At 37.4% G+C, this 19,252-nt stretch overlaps 1 protein-coding gene across 1 annotated transcript in view; it reads right to left on the bottom strand.

The window, feature by feature from the left end:
* The window catches only part of LOC111146990 (tudor domain containing 3), a 161,581-nt gene extending 142,657 nt beyond the window's left edge, over positions 1-18,924 (bottom strand). The window contains exon 1 of the mRNA XM_022502811.1: positions 18,868-18,924. Within this exon, the coding sequence (XP_022358519.1) occupies positions 18,868-18,908 (41 nt within the window). The 5' untranslated portion in view covers positions 18,909-18,924. The remainder of the gene's footprint in view (positions 1-18,867) is intronic.
* Positions 18,925-19,252: the final 328 nt, after the last annotated feature.

The following is a 19,252-nucleotide window of genomic DNA, read 5'->3' as shown; positions in this document are numbered from 1 at the left end:
ATACTTTAAAAACAGAATGAGATACCATTTCATATCAGCATGAATGGCTAAAATTAAAAGGACTGAAAACATTGAATTTTGATGAGAAAGTAGAGAATCCACATGTCCCACACATTGTTAGAGTGTACAGTGTCACATTTGTAGAACTAAAGTAGCTATTTCTTATAAAGATAAACACAAATCCATCCTACGATCCACCAAACCCACTCCTCCATATTTATTCAAGAGAAATGAAAACACTGGCCCACAAATATACTTGTCCAAGATGTTCACAGTCTTATTCCTAATAACCAGACACACACACAAAAAAACCAAAATGGCTATCAACTGGAAAATGATTAAACAAATTATAGCACAGTTAACATGTAATACTACTCAAGAATAAAAAAAGAATAAACTACTGATACAGGCAAGACCATGATTGAATCTCAAAAACATGTCAAGCTTCTCACATGAAAAAGTGCTCCACATCACTTGGCATCAGGGAAATACAAATCAAAACCACAATGAGATACCACCTCACACCAGTCAGAATGGCTAAAATTAACAAGTCAGGAAATAACAGATGCTGGCAAGGATGCAGAGAAAGGGGAACCCTCCTACACTGTTGGTGCGAATGCAAGTTGGTGCAACCACTCTGGAAAACAGCATGGAGGTTCCTCAAAAAGTTGAAAATAGAGCTACCCTATGACCCAGCAATTGCACTACTGGGTATTTACCCTAAAGATACAAACGTAGTGATCCAAAGGGGCACATGCACCCGAATGTTTATAGCAGCAATGTCCACAATAGCCAAACTATGGAAAGAACCTAGATGTCCATCAACAGATGAATGGATAAAGAAGAGGTGGTGTATATATACACAATGGAATACTATGCAGTTATCAAAAGAAATGAAATCTTGCCATTTGGAACGACATGGATGGAACTAGAAGGTATTATGCTTAGCAAAATAAGTCAATCGGAGAAAGACAACTATCATATGATCTTTCTGATATGAGGAAGTGGAGATGCAACATGGGGGTTTGGGGGGTAGGAAAAGAATAAATGAAACAAGATGGGATCGGGAGGCAGACAAACCATAAGAGACTCTTAATCTCACAAAACAAACTGAGGGTTGTCAGGGGGAGGGGGGTAGGGAGAGGGTGGTGGGGTTATGGACATTGGCGGGGGGGATGAGTTATGGTGAGTGCTGTGAAGTGTGTAAACCTGGCGATTCACAGACCTGTACCTCTGGGGCTAATAATACATTACATGTTTATAAAAAAAAAAATTAAAAGAAAACAAAAAACAAAAACATGTCAAGCTTCTAAGAAGTCGACAAAAATAATTCCATTTTTATGATGTCCAATTAGAGGAAAATTAATTCATGATGACAAATGCTAGAAAAAGATGACCTGGAGGGAACAGGAAGGGACAAAGCATGAGAAAATCTTCTTGGGTGACAGAAATGTTTTGTATTTTGTTTAGAATGGTACTTCCATTAAGTGCACACAACTATGAAAACTTACTGCACTAAACACTTAAGACCTACACATTTTAAGGTATGTTAATTATAGTACAATTAAAAAAGAAAAGTTACATCACTTTCTTTATTCTGTAAACACTTGAGCCCCTAGTCCTAGGAATTCAAAGATAAAAAAACAAACATGGTCATTGACTTCAAATAAGTTCAGTTCCAGTGAAGCTTAGCTGACTTGCAGAGACAGATGAATAATTATAGCATAATGACCTAGAGATAAAATGTTATAGGAACTCAAAGAGAGGATACCTTCTTCCTGTTAGAGAAGACTTCCTATAAAAGATAATAGCTGCATTTTAAAATCAAAGGCAGAGCACCTGGGTGGCCCAGTCAGTTAAGAGACCAACTCTTAATTTCAGCTGAGGTCATGATCTCTGGGTCCTGGGATTGAGATCCATTGGCACCGGGCTCACTACTCAGGAGGGAATCTGCTTCTGTCCCTCTACCTCTTCCTCTGCTCACACTCTCGCTAAAATAAATAAATAAGTCTTAAAATGGGATAAAATAAAAGAGAGGCAAGAATCAAATAACTTAAGTGGAGAAAAGCATTACAGACATAAAGAGCAAGATGAGAAATGATATAATAATCAGATTCAATACAGCGCATACATGAGAGACCAATAAACAGGCTGATACTGTTGGAGCGCCAACTACAGAGAGGAAGGAGCAAGAAAGAAAGCCAGAGACAAACAAGAAGACATACAAATCTTTGTAAGGAAGACAGACTTCATCCTGTAGGAGACAGGAAACCTAAAGGTTAAATAACAACTTTAGATAACTTATTCTAACAGCCCTAGGAAAGATGGATTTGAGAGAGGAAGAAGACCAATCAGGAGGCTCCTAATGTCCTCCCAAGAATGAAGGCCTTTAGTGGGAAAATATTTAGAAGGTAAAACTGTCAGGACTGACTCTTAATTTAAATATAAGAGAACGGTAAGAGGCAAAACTGACTTTTAGGTGACTGGGTGAGATGAATGTACCACAAACTAAGAATATAAAGAGAAGAATTTGGGAGACTGGGGAAGAAAAGCACAGTTAAAAGCATGGAAGTCTGATGTGCCTCTGTGATACTGAGTTCAAACTGTATAGCAAGTGTTTCATATACAACAAGCACACATTTTGAAATACAGGCTTAGCCAGATTTAGAAATCATCACCATGCAGAAATCAGTTTAAAATGAGATTCATCAGTTAAAGTAAGAAAAATGAGAAAGTGAAACAGAAACAAAAGTTCTGTAGTATCAACAGGGAAAGTGAGAAAAGGGAGAAAGAGCGGGATAAGAATACTATAAAAAGACAGCAACTGAATAATAAGAAAAGGATAAAGAGAACAAAAATTCTGCAGTGTTTGGGGACCAGGGAACAGTAAATTTCAAGAAGTGAGTTGACCAGTATCCTCCCATGCAGCAAAGAAGTCAGTAAGGAATGTACCTCACCAACAGGTCATTGATAACTTTAGCAAAAGCATTTGGTGTAGTGTGGGAGAAGCACAAGTCAGTCGGCAGCAAACAGAAAAGTAACAGTAGGCACAGGTGAAAAAGTAGAAAATAACACAAAGAGTGGTGATAGACTTCTACGTATGTGCCATGTATGTGATAGAGTCAGACATGTGCTCAACATTAAAGCAGCAACTTTCAAAAGAAGGAAAAATACCAGAAAAGGCATTTATAAAATATTTTTTATATAAAATATTTTCTCAAAAAGGAAGCTCAGATCTCAGAGAAAAAAAATGTCCTGCTTAAAAATATCCAATTATTAAATGACTGTTTCAAATATAACTTCCTTCACATACTGGCTTGGAAATAGCACTAAAATAAGAAGGGAATCAGTAGTTGATCCTATCAGCTTAGTCATGAGAAAGGTAAGCACAAGTATGCCCACCTGGCATGTTTTTAAAACTTCATTAATTAGGAAAAAAATAACATTCCTGCTCCTCTTCAGAAATCTAGATCTAAGAATTACATTATGAGGTCTTCCTTTTCTTTTCTTAAATATCTTTATATTTCAAAATACCTTCTTTTTTGAAGTATTTTTATACATATAAGTGCAAATATAAATTATATATATTATTTTTAAAATAAATTTTCAAAAGGTATTTTAGTTTTGAGGCATCAAACAAACTTATGAACTTTTAAGCAAAAAAACATAAAAAAACCACCAGCACTAACACTAATAGAATAAGTATTAACTGATTTTATTTTTAAATTGTGGGGGAGGAAAGAAGTCAAGGGCACTAAGAATAAAGTAGAATTATCAATTCCTTCAATTTCCCTTAAGAAAAAATTCACTGATGAAGTTTATCTCTAGAGAATGTTTTCCTTTAAGTTGTCCCTACCTGAATGTTGATCTCTCAACCCATCCTTGAAATAGAAACCAGAGTGATCTTTGTAAATTCAGCAAATCTGGTCTTTTCAAGGCCCTGATTTAAAACGCTCGATGGATCTCTGGACCCAGGGTGGTACTTGGGGAATCCATCAAGTCATCAATACAAAGTTTGGCCATTTGAAAAAAGAGCGATTTGCATATATCTTACAATTTGATATGTAAAATTAATGATAATTTTTACAGAAAAACTAATATACTCTTCAAAACTATTATACTCTTTAAGTTTGTGGATAAGCTATCAAGATTGCAGTGGTTTATTTAATTTAGTCAAAATTCAGGGCCTGGATTTCTCAGTGATGTCATTTGTTTATGTTGGTTACAGTTGTTAAATGGCATGCTTGGTTGTTATCACTATATTACTTATACCCCAGTACACCAGAGTGGTTAGGTGAAATGTAAAAGTTCTGATGAAACATTCTATAATGAGAAAAATGTCAAAAATGGAAACTGTGAAAAAATAGAATCTCAGTGAATATGAATCTCTACGTGGTGGGAATGGCAACTCTACAAGTTTGAGGATTCATATCCAAAAAGGAAAAATATGAATGAATATAAGAATGAATATTGAAAAACTGGATTTCATTAGACCCTTTGTGCCTAGTCCCCTGAACACTGTTAAAATACTTCCCCTACAGGGACACCTGGGTGGCTCAGTAGATTACACATCTGCCTTCGGCTAAGGTCATGATCCCAGGGTCCTGGAATCGAGTCCTCGGCTAAGGTCATGATCCCAGGGTCCTGGAATCGAGTCCTGCATCAGGCTCCCTGCTCAGCAGGAAGTCTGCCTCTCTCTCTCCCTGCTGTTCCTCCTGCTTGGCTCATTCTCTCTCTGTCTCACTCAATCTAATAAATAAATAAAAAGGTTAAAAAAAAAAAAACTTCACCTATAATTTTTGTCAAATCAATGTATGAATTTTTTTCATGAATTCAATTTCTAATCTAAAATAGCTTATTACTGGGATGCTGGGTGGCTTAGTCGGTTAAGCGTCTGCCTTCAGCTCAGGTCATGATTCCAGGGTCCTGGGATAGAGCCCTTGTCGGGGTTCCTCCTCAGTGAGAAGCCTGCTCCTCCCTCTCCCTCTGCCTGCCGCTCCCCATGCTTGTACTCTTTCTCTCTTCCTCTCTCCCTCTAAAATAAATAAATAAAATCTTTAAAAATAAATCAATAAAAAAAAGATTACAAATAAATTAGGTTAATTTAAGTATAACTGGCTACCAAATAGGTTTTGCTATTTAAAGAAAAACTTCTATATTTTACTCAGAATTGATATGTTTTAACAGGCTTTTCAACCTCACATTTGTTTCCTTCCCTTAAGCAGTACTGATTTGATAAAAACTATCTGTAGTCTAGGTTTTCTATAAAATCCAAAAGTTGTCCAGGTGTGATAGAAATTCTCAATTGAAAGCAATGAAGGATTTCTACCTGCCCTAGGACATAATGGAAAAGTTCTATTAAAATCAGTAGACCATTTCAAAAACATCTGACAATTCTGTATCTGATAGAAAGTCCCACTGCAAGTAGTGGCACATTCCTATCAAATAGTTAGGATTTACTAATCTGTGAAGCAGCACCATTCATACCAGTCATTACAAATAAGGATACAAACAAGGATCGTGGTTGTTCTGGAAAGTTATTTTTGACAAACATTGGAAAAGTAGTATGTACAACTTATTCCAACCTCTTCTAAGTAATAATGAACTAATAAATCTACTTCACTAATTACTTAGGACAGAGGCCAATAAACTTTTTCTGTAAAGGGGCAGATAGTAAAAATTGTAGTTTTCCTGCAGACCATACGATCTCTGTCACAACTACCCAACTCTGCTCAGAGCACAAATACATGGTATAGGTGTGTATGAATAAAACTTTATTAACAAGAGTAAGCATGAAATCAAACTGGGCCATAGTTTGCCAACTCCTTACTTAGGATAAAGCTATATAATCTTTTTTCTTTAAAATCTAGACTCAAAAGATGTCTCTCTTTAAAAATTTATTTAATCTTCAAAAAATTTATATTGTGCCATAAATTTACATATTACAAAACTGGCTCCAAACATTTAATTTTTAAGTAGAACATTCCATTACTCGTTAAATGAAATCCTTATTTATAAAATTAAAAGGCAAATACTTAATAACAATGCAATATTTCAACAATATCAAATTACCTGCCTTCAGCTTCTGAGACTTACTAAATTCACATCCAAAATAAGAGACTGAATATTGATAGTTCTCTCTCTCAAATGTCTTTCATTCTTCCTGTACAAGTGAAATAATATTATATGAAATATCCTATCTGTATTACTTATCTTTAATTTGAGGCATCAACATTTATAAGATTACCAAATGGTAAGACATATTTTATAATGAGATTCAAAACCCATAAGATATAAGGATTTTGTCTTTATCAAGGTAATCCTTTAAGAGACAATAAAAGATAATCTAAAAGGACAACTTTTTTCAGAAATAACACAATATCAGAAATTGATATATGTGCAAATTACATGAATTTATTTGTAGGTAGCAGTAATTTATGAGAATCCAGGCTTAATATGCATTAGAAAGGACAAATATTTACTAGGCACTCAGCATATGACAAGCAGTGTTCTGAACACTTTGTGTGTATCAACTCATTAATCCTCTTAAGTACACTATGGGTTAGGTGCTATAATTGGCACCACTTAACAGATGAGCAAACTGAGGCAGCAAATACTTAATTAATGTACTCAAGGCTATAGTTAATCAGTGGCAGAACTAGGACTGACCCTAACGGAAGACAGTTGGACTTCAGAGTCCATGCTTTTAACCATGAACCTCATTGCTTCTCAAGAGGCAGGTATATTTGTGTGGCCAGCCATACTTCAATTACACCTTAAAATTTAAAAATAGAAAGTAGGTATAAATTTAACTGAAAATCAAGGATACATGTGGTGTTTTCACAACTATTTTCTTTTCCTCAATAATCGCTCATGATAACCCAGTTTTGTGATGTAATTCTAATTAACCAATTCTAATATAAATTATTCAAAATCATGGAATTTACTAATTTCAGTTCCAAACACAAATCAATTCCAGCTCGCAAGCCTGTTCCTCCTCCACAATGCTGACTTCCTGCTGACTTCTCAGTTCATGTACACTGAGTACTTAGGCAAAAAAGAAAAAAAACGGCGGCTGCGGGGCAGTACCAGGCAAGCTGTAACAGCAACAAGCAGCTGAATATAACAAAAACATTCAGTCAAACAGCCTATTTTTCCACTTTGAAAATACAAGTCTTAGATACACAGAAATCTATAATCATACAGTTTTTAAATATACTTTTGCTTAAGGCAGTAGAGCATTACTAGTAACGATAAACAATTCAATTTGCACGTGAAAGTTATTGTGATAAGGTAAAACATTTTAAAAGACCACCAACAGTCCAATTCAATTTTATTTTCCACGAAAACATGTTTAGGCAGGAGTAATTCAAACCATGTAAAGCAATGTTAGCCAATATGACAATGGCACAGGTAAGTCTCATAACATCAAATGTAAACTAATATTAGTTCGTATTAATTCGTAACTAAAAGTATAAGAAAGCTACAAAATACAGTGGAAAGGTATTACCTCATAACAAACATGACTATTCTTTAATGTGTCATAATAGATATCACCACATGATTAAACCAAGAAGGCTTGCAATCCCCTTTGATAAGCAAACATAATACATACATACATACTTATTATTATGGAGTGACATATAATTAGGGAAAGAGGGCTTGGCAAACTAAAAAGTCCTTTACAAACATAAGATTATCACTAAAAATAATAAAAATTTTTAAGTAGAATATTAATAAGTAAATTAAATCAAAAGTATAAAGTAAAAAAAAATTCCTCATTCATTCATACCAAATTCATGCAACTTTACCATAATTTGAATAGCACCAGTAAGTGAAAAATTCAAAATGTCTTCAGGTAGAAGGGAACTACTTCAAGTGTGGTCCATGTCAGTCTTCAAAGACTGGATCCATGTCAGTCTTCAAACTCTTTGTTACTGCTTCATGATGGAATAACTGAAGGGAGCATTTAAAATCGCTTACAGAGGGGCGCCTGGGTGGCTCAGTGGGTTAAAGCCTCTGCCTTCAGCTCAGGTCATGATCCAGGGTCCTGGGATCGAGCCCCACATCAGGCTCTCTGCTTGTCAGGGAGCCTGCTTCCCCTCCTCTCTCTCTGCCTGCCTCTCTGCCTACTTGTGATCTCTGTCAAATAAATAAAAATAAATTTAAAAAAATATATTTAGGCTTGTTTAAAAAAAAACTCTTACAGAAATTTGAAATTGTTACAGAATTTTATACTTCACAAAAGTACTGGTGTGTGAAAAACTAGAAATTTTAATAACTGGCAAGAGTTTGAGAATCACAGAGCTAGACCACATTTCCCAGAATCCCTTTCACATAGGTGAGACTAAGTTCTTGGAAACCAAGGAAGTGATGTATCCCACCTTTCCTATTAGGGAGGGACTTGATTCTATGGCTCTCAGCTGTCCTTTCCCTTCCGGCAAGCTAAAACTCAGATGTGGCAGCTACTTTGCTGTATGTGTGGAAACAATGACAATACCCTAAGTGGTGCTTCTCTAACTCTGAGGTACAAAAAAGTTACTAGGAGAATCCTGTTAAAACACAGATGCTGATTTAAGAGCACTGTGGTAGACTGAGATTCTACATTGCTAACAAGCTACCAGATAATGCTAATGATGCTGATCTTAGGACCATACTTGGGAGTAGCCAGTGTTAGGGGACAACAAAACAGTAAGATCGAAGGAACCTGGGTCCCTAAATGACAGCAAAAAGCAATATCACCATCACTGTATGTTGTTTTGTGATGAGGGGGGAAAAAGGCTATGATTTTTAGAGCTTTATAATGTGGGGTCTTTGTACATCAGCCTAGATTTCAATCCAACTAATGTAGATCAGTTCTGTAAATATTAGAAGGGTGTACCTCAGGCCAGTTTTGTGTTTTAATTAAAATAATGTCAATATTAATGCTTATTCACATAAGTACAAACTGGTAAAAACTTCAAGGCCTTATTGCCCTTTCAAAATAACCAGGCTCCAGAACGCACACTATGATTTCTGTCAAGTATCATTTAAATATTATTACTCTGTACCCATTAACATCTAAACCACTACCCTGCACTATCTTTTTCATGATGTCAAATCAAAATTTAATGAGTATAATGGCAGGTGTCTCTGTACAGCCAAGAGCAGCTAGATGTGTTTACCAACAAAGTTAAATGTAAATTTTGGGTGGTTACTTTGCACCAATAATGATGTAAACACAGACACAAAAATGGGCACTGAAATTTCATGGTATTGATAGAGCAACCATATTTTTAATATACGTATACAAAATACATTCATTTTTACCAATGGTTAATTATCAAAGAACCACCTAATTAACATTCGCTTAGAAAGACTTCTGATAAATGTATAACTAAAGAAAAAAAAGTATAAACAAAGCAAATAATCACAACCAGAAAAAGCAGTCAAAAAATTTATCAGCAGCAGTCAAATAAAGAAGTATACCCTAATCCTGTAAAACTTCAAAATGACCAAAGACGGGTCTGATAGAGCCTGGGTTCTAACCTTGTACTACATCTCCCCAAAAAGCACAACTAAGGAAAGAAGAAAATCAACACAATCCTGGAGAACCGTCACTATTACTCACAATTTAGAGTGAAACAAACCAAGAGACTCAGCAGGCAGCCTGGACAAAAGATTATGGCAAACCCCCAGGAGGAGAAGCCTCTGCACACCAACTGAAGCTCTCAGCCCCAGAGAAAAGGCTCAACAGTATTGGTCATTCTGAGTATGGTAGACAGAGGAAAGCCACTGAGAAGAAGCCTATTTTACACGTTTTGTGACCTAACTAGCAACATATACATGGTCTTTTTGCTGTTCATAATTGAAAGTTAACAAAAGAACAACCTATGCTTGGCAGGGTCCTCATATAAGAACCCAGTGGATTGAAACCCTGTGCCAGCTTACTAAACTGGAAAGTGTCCCAAATGCCTACTGCTTTGCCCTATCAAAGGCCACAGAATGAATTACAACCTCATCATCCTAATGCCTTTCTAACCAGGGACCCCCAGATAACAAGCAATTCTGAAATATCAAAAAAGAAAAGTAAAAACTTTAGCAGCTCATAAAATATCAAATGAGTAAAGAAATAATTAGGACCTAGGACAAACTTATACTAAAAACAAACTTCTGAAAGTAATTTCTATTAACAATGCTTTGAGAGAGAACATCTCAAACCCCTACAGAAACAGTTGGTTGTCCCATTCAAAGAAATATTATCAACATATCTGTAAATGTATGTGTTTGTGTTCTGTCAGAAGTATCAATAGAGAAAGCTTTAACAGGTTATTTCCTGCATTTCTGTAAAAATAACAATTTTTCCATAAAACTGATTTTTAGAATTTCACATTCATTTCACAGGTAACAATTTCCTACTCTATACAAAGCCTGAATAAGTTTCATGTTCCTTGAGAACACAAAAACAATATTATGAAACATCCTGAGACTAATTAATTATGATGGTACTGACAACATTCATTCCACAAGCATTTCTGTGTCTACTGTGGACCTCACACCCTGCTAAATGCTAAGAATGCTATAGAAACATGAAAAGACTTGATCCTTGTCCCGCAGGATCTTACAAAACGAGACATCAAACTATTTTAACTAAATAGAAAAACTGGATCTAATCTAATCTAATAACATTAGAATACATTTATGGCAAAAGGAATATACACTTATTTCTTTGGGTCTAATAATATTAGAATATATTATGGCAAAAGGAAAAATTATTTCATTCACTTTATCATGATCATCTATCAACTTTCTGGATGTTTAAACTTGCATACATCCCTATTTCTCTTTCAAAACAAAACTTAAACTGAATTAATTCCAAAAGCCATTATAAAATGTTGGCTTAATTTATTTAGCAAGTTTTCCCATCAACATTTATGTTTAATGTTTCATATCATATATTTTTAAAAATCTACCTTAATTTTCAAATATCTCAAAGTCTTGCTTAGGAATTTAGTAAAATAAAAAAGTTTTTTCTTACATCTTCACTTAATGTCTATAACAGACTGTCTTCTGAAAAGCTGCTGCTGAATTTTATTTGCATTTTGTTTTTAAATATTTTAATTATTTATTTGGGAGAGAGAGAGAGAAAGCATGAGCAGGGGGAGAGGCAGAGGAAGAAGCAGGATCCTTGCTGAACAAGGAGCCAAATGCAGGGCTTGATCCCAAGACCCTGGGATCATGACCTGAGCCTAAGACAGAGCCTTAACAGACTAAGCCACCCAGGTGCCCCTATTTGCATTTTATATTTAAAAGAGATTTGAGGGGACGGGGGTGGGGATGGGGTGAGGGGGTGGAATTTTTTTAAAAAGGAACATTCAGATACCTAAATTTATAAAAAAAAAAATGTTTTAAAAACTGATCTGAATCTCTAGAATCAGCAAGTCAGTAATATTGACCTAAGCAAATAATCTTGTCACAGAACTCTTAAAGATATGTCCATTTTCTCTTTTCAGAAAAGTCAATGATTTCCTTCCAATGCTTTTTCCCCTCTCTGGCAGCTCCTAAAAGGCTAATTCTCTTTTAAAATGCTGAAATTCTTCAGTGCTTGAACCCAGCCTCTTTTTATTTAAAGCCTGACTTTTTTTTTTTTTAAGATTTTTATTTATTTATTTGACAGATAGAGATCGCAGGTAGGCAGAGAGAGAGAGGAGGAAGCAGGCTCCCTGCTGAGCAGAGAGCCCGTAAAGCCTGACTTTTTAGATCATAGATCAGTGCTATCTAATAGAAATAAGATGCAAGCTACACTCGTAACAGTAAAAAGAAACATGTGAAGTTAAATTATAATGTATTTTAACACAATATATTGACAGCATTATTTCAATATATAAGCCATATAAAAATGTATGAGAGATATTTACATCCTTTTTTGTTCCGAGTCTTCCAAATCCAGTTTGTATTTTACATGTACAAGTATTTTACATTTTACAAGCATTCAGCAGCCACATGTGGCTAATGTCTACCATATTGGACAGTGTGGCCTTAGATGATCTCATCTGCACTGCTTCGATTATCAGCTATACTTGAATGATTCCGAATTTATATCTCTAATCCGGTCTTTTTCCTAGTGCAAGATTAGTACTTCCCAATGCCTAACTGGCATCTTCTTTTAGATAACTCAAAGGCACTTCACAGTCGAATAATGTCCAACTTCAATTCCACCCGTCAAAAGTGTGTTCCTTTTCTAATACTCCCTATTTAACCTTATTGTAATCAGTTCAAGTATAAAAGCCAGAAACCTAGAAATCAACTCTTTGACACCTCCTTCTCTCTTTCCCATATATAATCCATCTAAAAGTTCTGTCCATTTTACCTCCTAAATATTGCTCAAGTCAATTTCTGTTCTCCATCTCAATCATCACCACCACTTTATCCATCCGGCTACTCATGCCAAGCTCTGAGCTATTTTCTTCAATGCAAGCATTTCTCAAAATTTAACTATGATGTCATCCCTACTCCAACCCCTGATAAAACTTTGATAAAACTTTGCCTCTAGAATAAAAGCAAGGCCCAAGCTACATGATCTAGACCCTAAGTATCTCCCAGTCCCACCTCCCTATACTGTTCCTATCTTGTCCATTCATCCCAGTCCTTCAGACCTTTGTACTCACCATGCTCCCTACTGCCCTATGAAATTTGCATCTGCTTTTTAAAATCTTACTTATCCTATATAATTCCCACTCATCCTCCAGATCTCAGGGATGCATTCTACAACCACCACAAAGACACCAAATTTCCATTCCATAAATTCTTCCAGAACCATGCCCCTTTTCATCTCTGGTGTGTTTACAGATGCAGTGTTTACAGTACACAGTTAATGGCTTTCTCCCCATAAGACTACATCGGATTATACTAAAGAAAGTCTCTGCTACAACAAGATGTTTAATAATTATTTGTTGAATGAATGCATCAATGAATCTGCCTTGTTTTTCCCTAGAAAAGGATTAGACACCATATGAGATGGCATATACAACATATCCTACTTATACACCATTAGTTCTGGAAAGCCTTCCAGACTTCCCAAGCAAAATACCACTGTATAGCATGTTTAAATACTGAGGGACTTGTATATCATCGCAAAAACAAACAGTGCCTTGTGTATAAGAGGCATAAACATTTACTACATGTATTTCAGTAGACACATTACTATATAGGGTTACATATTTCTTTGCATTATTGCAGAGACTTACTGTTGTAAAGATACCATACCTTCAACAGCACTATCTTACGATGAGGGTAGCTATTTGTCTCCACTATAAAGGCTGTAAAGCTGTAATAAGTGTAAGAAGCACTCACACATGCACACAGACTCACCCCCAGAGTAAGGCTGTGAAACCTGTAGGGGTTACAGTACTAAGGTACACGTAGGATCTGTCCAGCCCTGGAGTGTGATGTGGTTCTTTCCCCTTTCTCTATATCACTAGGGTGCTTCTTTCCTGTTCTCAGTATCTTTGATTTGACACCCCTGTTAATATTTTATCTTATCACCACACATTTATTGTCTCCTCTTCTCTGCTTTACTTTGTTTTCATTCTATGACTTCACAAATGTTTCTCAATTTTTACATAAACTGTTTTGCATTACTGGGAGTGCAGTCTGCTTCTTCTAAAAATCACCTGGAAGTAAAGCCTTCTTCAGCTACTTCCAGATCCTACATCTTACAAAAAGTCAATTCTAGAGAGATGGGACTTAACTGAAACATGATAAGTCAAACTGCCAATATCCTTCTTTTGTCAAAAGGAGAAAATATACGCCGAAAAAGTTGATATAGTTATATTTTTATGGTTCTTGAAATGTTACTATGTAATTTTTACTTGATTTAGCAAATGCTGCTGTGTGAGATGAGAAAATTATTTTCAACTTGCTGAGGTAGCAAGTTTCTTTTTATACCCCCTTTATGCTTGAGGCAGTCAAGTCTACAGGCAGTTGAAACTAGATTTATAGGTTATTCACCAAAAAAATCACTGCAAACAGCACCTTAAAACCTTAAAATTTGCAGTTTAACAGAATATCCAGGCACTTTTAGCAGTTTATAGTATCAGTAGAAGCCACCGGGCAATATGTAACATATTTTAAGACAGAAGGTCAACAAGGCTTATTAGTATTAAACTATAATTTCACAAACAACATAAACCAAAGATATAGTTACAAATGCTCATTAAAAAAAATAGGAAATGTTTCAAAATAGGAAGTCTCTGATAAGCTCCCCTGAAAACTAAATACAAGGCAACTGGCTTCTTCCAGTATTCTTCAACATGATCTATTATTGTTTTGGCTAAAAAAGTGTTTTAATGGTTCTGATCCTTTCTGAAACAGTGTACCAAGAGTATGTTTATATCAAAGTGGTAATGATAAAATATTTTATAATTCTAGATAATAAAGTATCTTGCACTTAATATACCACCTTATAAAGAACTACCAATATTCTTTACAAATGGACTTATGCCTAAGAGTTATGTTGGCATATGAGGGAGCAAAACTTCAGACACCCTTTGTATAAACTTCTCTCATATCACTGTTAGCAACAGTGTAGCAGGTAAAAGTAAAGTAATGCTGATGGTGCTGTAAAGGTTGCTTCCCAGTTGAAGACAGATCATTCACCAGCAATCTCTTAGGGAAGAGGTGTGTCTCTCAGAAAACAGAAGCCATAAAAGAAAGGTGCAGAGTGGGCTACTGAATCAGGAATCTGACTTTCTTGGTCTTGATCATTAATGTTTTGGGGAGGAAGCTTCTACATGATGGCATGTGAAAAGAAGCTCTCCATCTGTGGATAGGTCAAAAGTTAGAAATTAGAAATTCCAGCAAATTGTCCTAAAGCACGCTTTGGAATAGCTATCTCAAAGCAACATGTGGAACAGGGCTGGCTCCTCAAGACAAAAGAGCATTCACTTTATACTCCACACTGTCATTGTGCTTCCTATTTTATTTATCTTACAGTTGTTCTTCTCTAGTACTAAATTTTTATAGACTTTTTTTAAGCTGCAGTCTTTCTTAGTTGTTCAAAGGTGAAAGAAAGGGAAAGGAGTTTGGTGGTACACACTTGGGCCAGAGAATGGTCAGTATAGTGGTAGCACCAGTAGTCAAAGAAATAGAACTCAAAAGAGAAGGTGAAGTTCAAGGGGAACAAGGTAAGAAGACTTGTGTGTTCATCCTTCCATTTCCCCTCTAACCTTTCCCTCTTCACCAAAAACACAAAAACAAAAACCCCAGAGCAAATCTGGGTTAAGCCTTCCATGTTAGAAATCTGGAGTTTCTAATGAACTATGTTCCTTCAGAATAAAATGGAAACACTATTTCTAATGTTACCTTATGGTGTCTTCAACTCAAACTGCTAGGTAAGGCAAACACATATAATATAGTGCCTTACCTTTCAGATAATCTTAGACTTTGCAAAATACAGAATTAACCATTTTCAGGTAACTCTGATCAGCACTTAAGTGAGCCACTGCAAGATAAAGCTTTCTTTGTTTTCAAAATCAACCACTCCTAAGCATAAGCACCTTATATTTCCCAAAGGAGAAAGTCAATTTACACACCACAAAATGCTTTAATCCAATTTTCTATTTCAAAATGTGTTATTTTTGATCAACAATTTAAATTAGAAATGATCACCATGGCTTGATGGAAATGAGTTTTGAATCTTTATTCCATACATTTGAGCAGTATTCTTGGATCTGCTACTTATAACTGAGCAAATCTTTGATTCTCTCTGTGCTTCAGTATCCTCATCTGCACACAAGGGTGTTAAGCTGTGCCATCACTAAGTCTATGGAAAATACCTTTCTCAAAAACACAATCACAATTATGTTCTAACATGTTTCTGTTTTTTAAGGTTCCAAAAGGTTGATATTTCTATAAAAATTCTAAAGATTCAAAAGGTTAGCAGAAACATGCAATTCCCCTTTAAGGGGAATCTCCAAAGAGAAAAAACAAAAGGCATTAAGTAAATCTGTTATTGAGACAAACTGAGCCAAATCTCTCATTGTGAAGTTTATTCCACACATATAACTAAACACTACAAGAGATCAATGTACTATTTAGTGCATTATTTAAACACAACCACCATACTGTGAAAGTCCCTGAAACTTTTAAGTTCAAATTAGCATAACCTGTTGCTTTCTATGCTACTCATCACTAAAGAAAAAAAAAAAATTACTGTAATGTCTGCTGGAGTGGCTATTATTGGAGATGTATTTTAAAGTATTGGTTTTGTGGGGGTCTTTAAGATAATAAACTTAAGAGGGGGGGGGGGGAATTTACTCAAAAACAAAACAAAACAAAACAAAAACCATAAACTGGAATTATGTATCAGAAACCTAAGCTTTAAGATAAAATATTACCCTAAACTATTATTTTAGGTGAAGATGATAGAAAGGATTTAATAATAGTTTAGGTGTTTTAACATCTATTTCTTTTCAGGTCCTATAAGTAATTAAGTGTATAGACTAAGTACTAAGAAAAAATGGTTTTGTCAGTAACAATAACAGAATCCCAAGAGTTAGAGGAAACTCAGAATGTCAGAACTGGCATGAGTTGGTCAAAACTACTCTATGGTCCTAAATCCTTCCAGTTCTCTTCTCTGCCTAAACTTTTGAGATTCTACATTTTAACACAGTAAGACTCTACTTAAACATAAGATCTATACAGGCTACTTAAACACCTAGGAGATCCTCTTTCTCTTCTTTGGCACAAATCTAATCTGTTCAAGACCTATTAGGAATTACATGGTAACTCTTAGAAAAAGTCTTATTAGACCCACAAATTACTATTGCCTTTGTGAGTCACTGCCATATAAAAGCAACAAAGTCTGGTGGAAGAAGAAACATGTTAAACAGATCATTTGCAACACAAAATGACAAATGTTACAATATAACCATGCTAGGGACTTTAACAATGTAACAAAAAAAGGAGGCACTATCTAAACTTGGGTAGAGACAGGGGCTATAGAATCTGATTAGCAGGGGCATTCCAAGGTCAATTGTATCAGACTTTACTGGGAACCTACACTGTAGTGGCTCCCTGGCAGTACAAATATACAGAAAAATAAGATGCAGTTCCCCACCCCTAAAGAGCTTGTAGTCCAGAAAAGAACAATTTAGTATGTGTTTGGAACCAATGAGACTAGACTTTGGAGGTGTCATGTTGGAAAGAAGTAACCCAACAAGTTTGTAAATGAAATCATATTACTAGGTTAAGTTTGTAAATGAAATCATATAACTAGGTTGAAGAACCAAGGCTCAATTTAATGAAAAATGGAGAGAAACTCAAGTAAAAGAGTAAGCCAAGGTTATTATCCAAAACATTCTTGTGAGGTAAAGAAACTGAAGGTAGAGATTCCAGAATAAAAACAGAACTGAGTATGGTGAGTTTTACCTTCAAAATCTGTTACCCTAATGGTGTTCTATGCAAAAACCATGGGAACAACAATGCATAATGGTTAAAAGCACCAGATTTGGAACCAGCCTCCCCTGTGCTCACCTTTGAACTCCACCACTTCCTAGCTAGGTCAGAAAAGTTACTTAACAGTTCTGTGCCTGAGTCCTCACTTCTAAAGTGAAGTGCCTGCACAGCCAGGAGCCCCTTCTTCAAAACACAGGCATTATTATATCACTCCAATCAAAAACTTTATCCACAAAATCAAATCCATATCTTTTAGGCACTTGTAGCCACCATAACCTGCCCCAACCTTTCTGGTCTTAATCCTCACTGGACACCCTCCTACTTACAGGAACCACTAGGATCTAGTGTCAGTTCTGCAAACCAATAAGCACTTTCCTACTTCTGTATCGCCTCTCCAGTGGCTGTCTAGAAAGACTTTTCCCTCACCATCTTTCAAAACCTGCTTCTCTAGGAAATGAACTCTCCTTCCCCTCCCAATTCCATAGCCCATTTGCATGCCTCTCTGCACAGTTTGCCACTGTTCCCCGTTTTTATGTTTGTTCCTGTAATGCCCCCCTCTCTCCTCTTTTCACCAAGATAATGAACTTCCAGAGAGCTGGGGCAAATCTTTTTCATCCTCCTTCCCACCACTCCTCTCAGACTGTGCCTAGGTAGGCCTGCAAAAGCGTTATTAAATTAAACTGGATGTTAACAACTGTAATGGCCTCAGTTCCAGAAACTGCTTAATTTCGCATTTTTAAAACTGCTTTCAGATTCTAAAATCCTAACATGAAACGTCTTTAAAAATCAGAACATTGCCATCGCTTTCAAGAAAAGTTCCACGGAGCACCCACACGAGTTGACAATGAGGTCATTCTTAGCTTCAGAAGTTGTGTGTGTGCCACGCAGGGCAGCTTCACACCGGTCGGTACACACTACTCTGAAATTAGGAGAAAGAAGAGGCGTCCCGGTTGCAGCACGGGCTTTGCCCTGGTGGGCCCTCAACTTCCTGAGGGCCCGCGGGCTCCGGCCGCGCTCGCCCCTCTTCTTTGCACTGGGTCCCTCCAGCCCTCGCCTCCCCTCGTCCCGCCGCAGCAACACTCCCCAGAGCGGCGCGGACGGCGTGGCAGGTCCTCCCGGGCGAATGCGCTCGGGCCTGGGCCGCCGGCCACCCTGCCTGCTCGGCCCGCAGCCCCCGGCCTCTCCCCGGCCCGCCGCCCGCCGCCCGGGGCCCAGGCCGCGCCGCCGCCGCCGCCCCGAGGGAAGCTGGGGGACTCGCTCCGCTCCGCGTGGCGCCGGGGGCGGAGCCGGCCCGGAGGGCCCGGGGAGAGGACGGGGGCGGGCGGCGGCCTCCGCCTACCCCGACACGCACCCCACCGCCCCCAACCCCAACACTCCTCGGGGCTCCGGCCCGCGTCCGTGGCCGAGGAGCCAGCGGGACTCGCCACTTACCAACCCGCCTGGGACAACGCCGCGCCGGGAACCTCAGACATGGTAGCTGCTTAGGCCGGGGGTGGTGGGGGGCTGGGGTGGGGGTGGGGGGGTAGGCCTCCTACTTGAGACCAAAAAAAAAAAGAAGAAGAAGAAGAAGAAAGAAAAAAAGAAAAAAAAACCGAAAGAAAAGAAAAGAAAAAAAAAAAAAAAACTCCTCTGGTCGGCTCTGCAACTGGGCATGCTCAGTGCGGCCGGCGCTTCCGCGTGCGGGTTCCGCTCTCCGCGTTTTCCGAGCGGCCGCAGGGGCAGGCCTGGCGTGGGGCTTGGAGGTTGCAGCCTGCCTGGGGCTGTGAGGCCTCTCACACCGGCTGGGGCCTGGAAATCGCAGGCCAGTTTGTGAGCA

This window comes from Enhydra lutris, unplaced genomic scaffold (assembly GCF_002288905.1).
Source record: "Enhydra lutris kenyoni isolate GAN:26980312 unplaced genomic scaffold, ASM228890v2 scaffoldscaffold15, whole genome shotgun sequence".
NCBI classification, from domain to species: Eukaryota; Metazoa; Chordata; class Mammalia; order Carnivora; family Mustelidae; genus Enhydra; species Enhydra lutris.
Note: the sequence above shows the minus strand (reverse complement) of the source record. Positions and strands in the feature narration are given on the sequence as shown.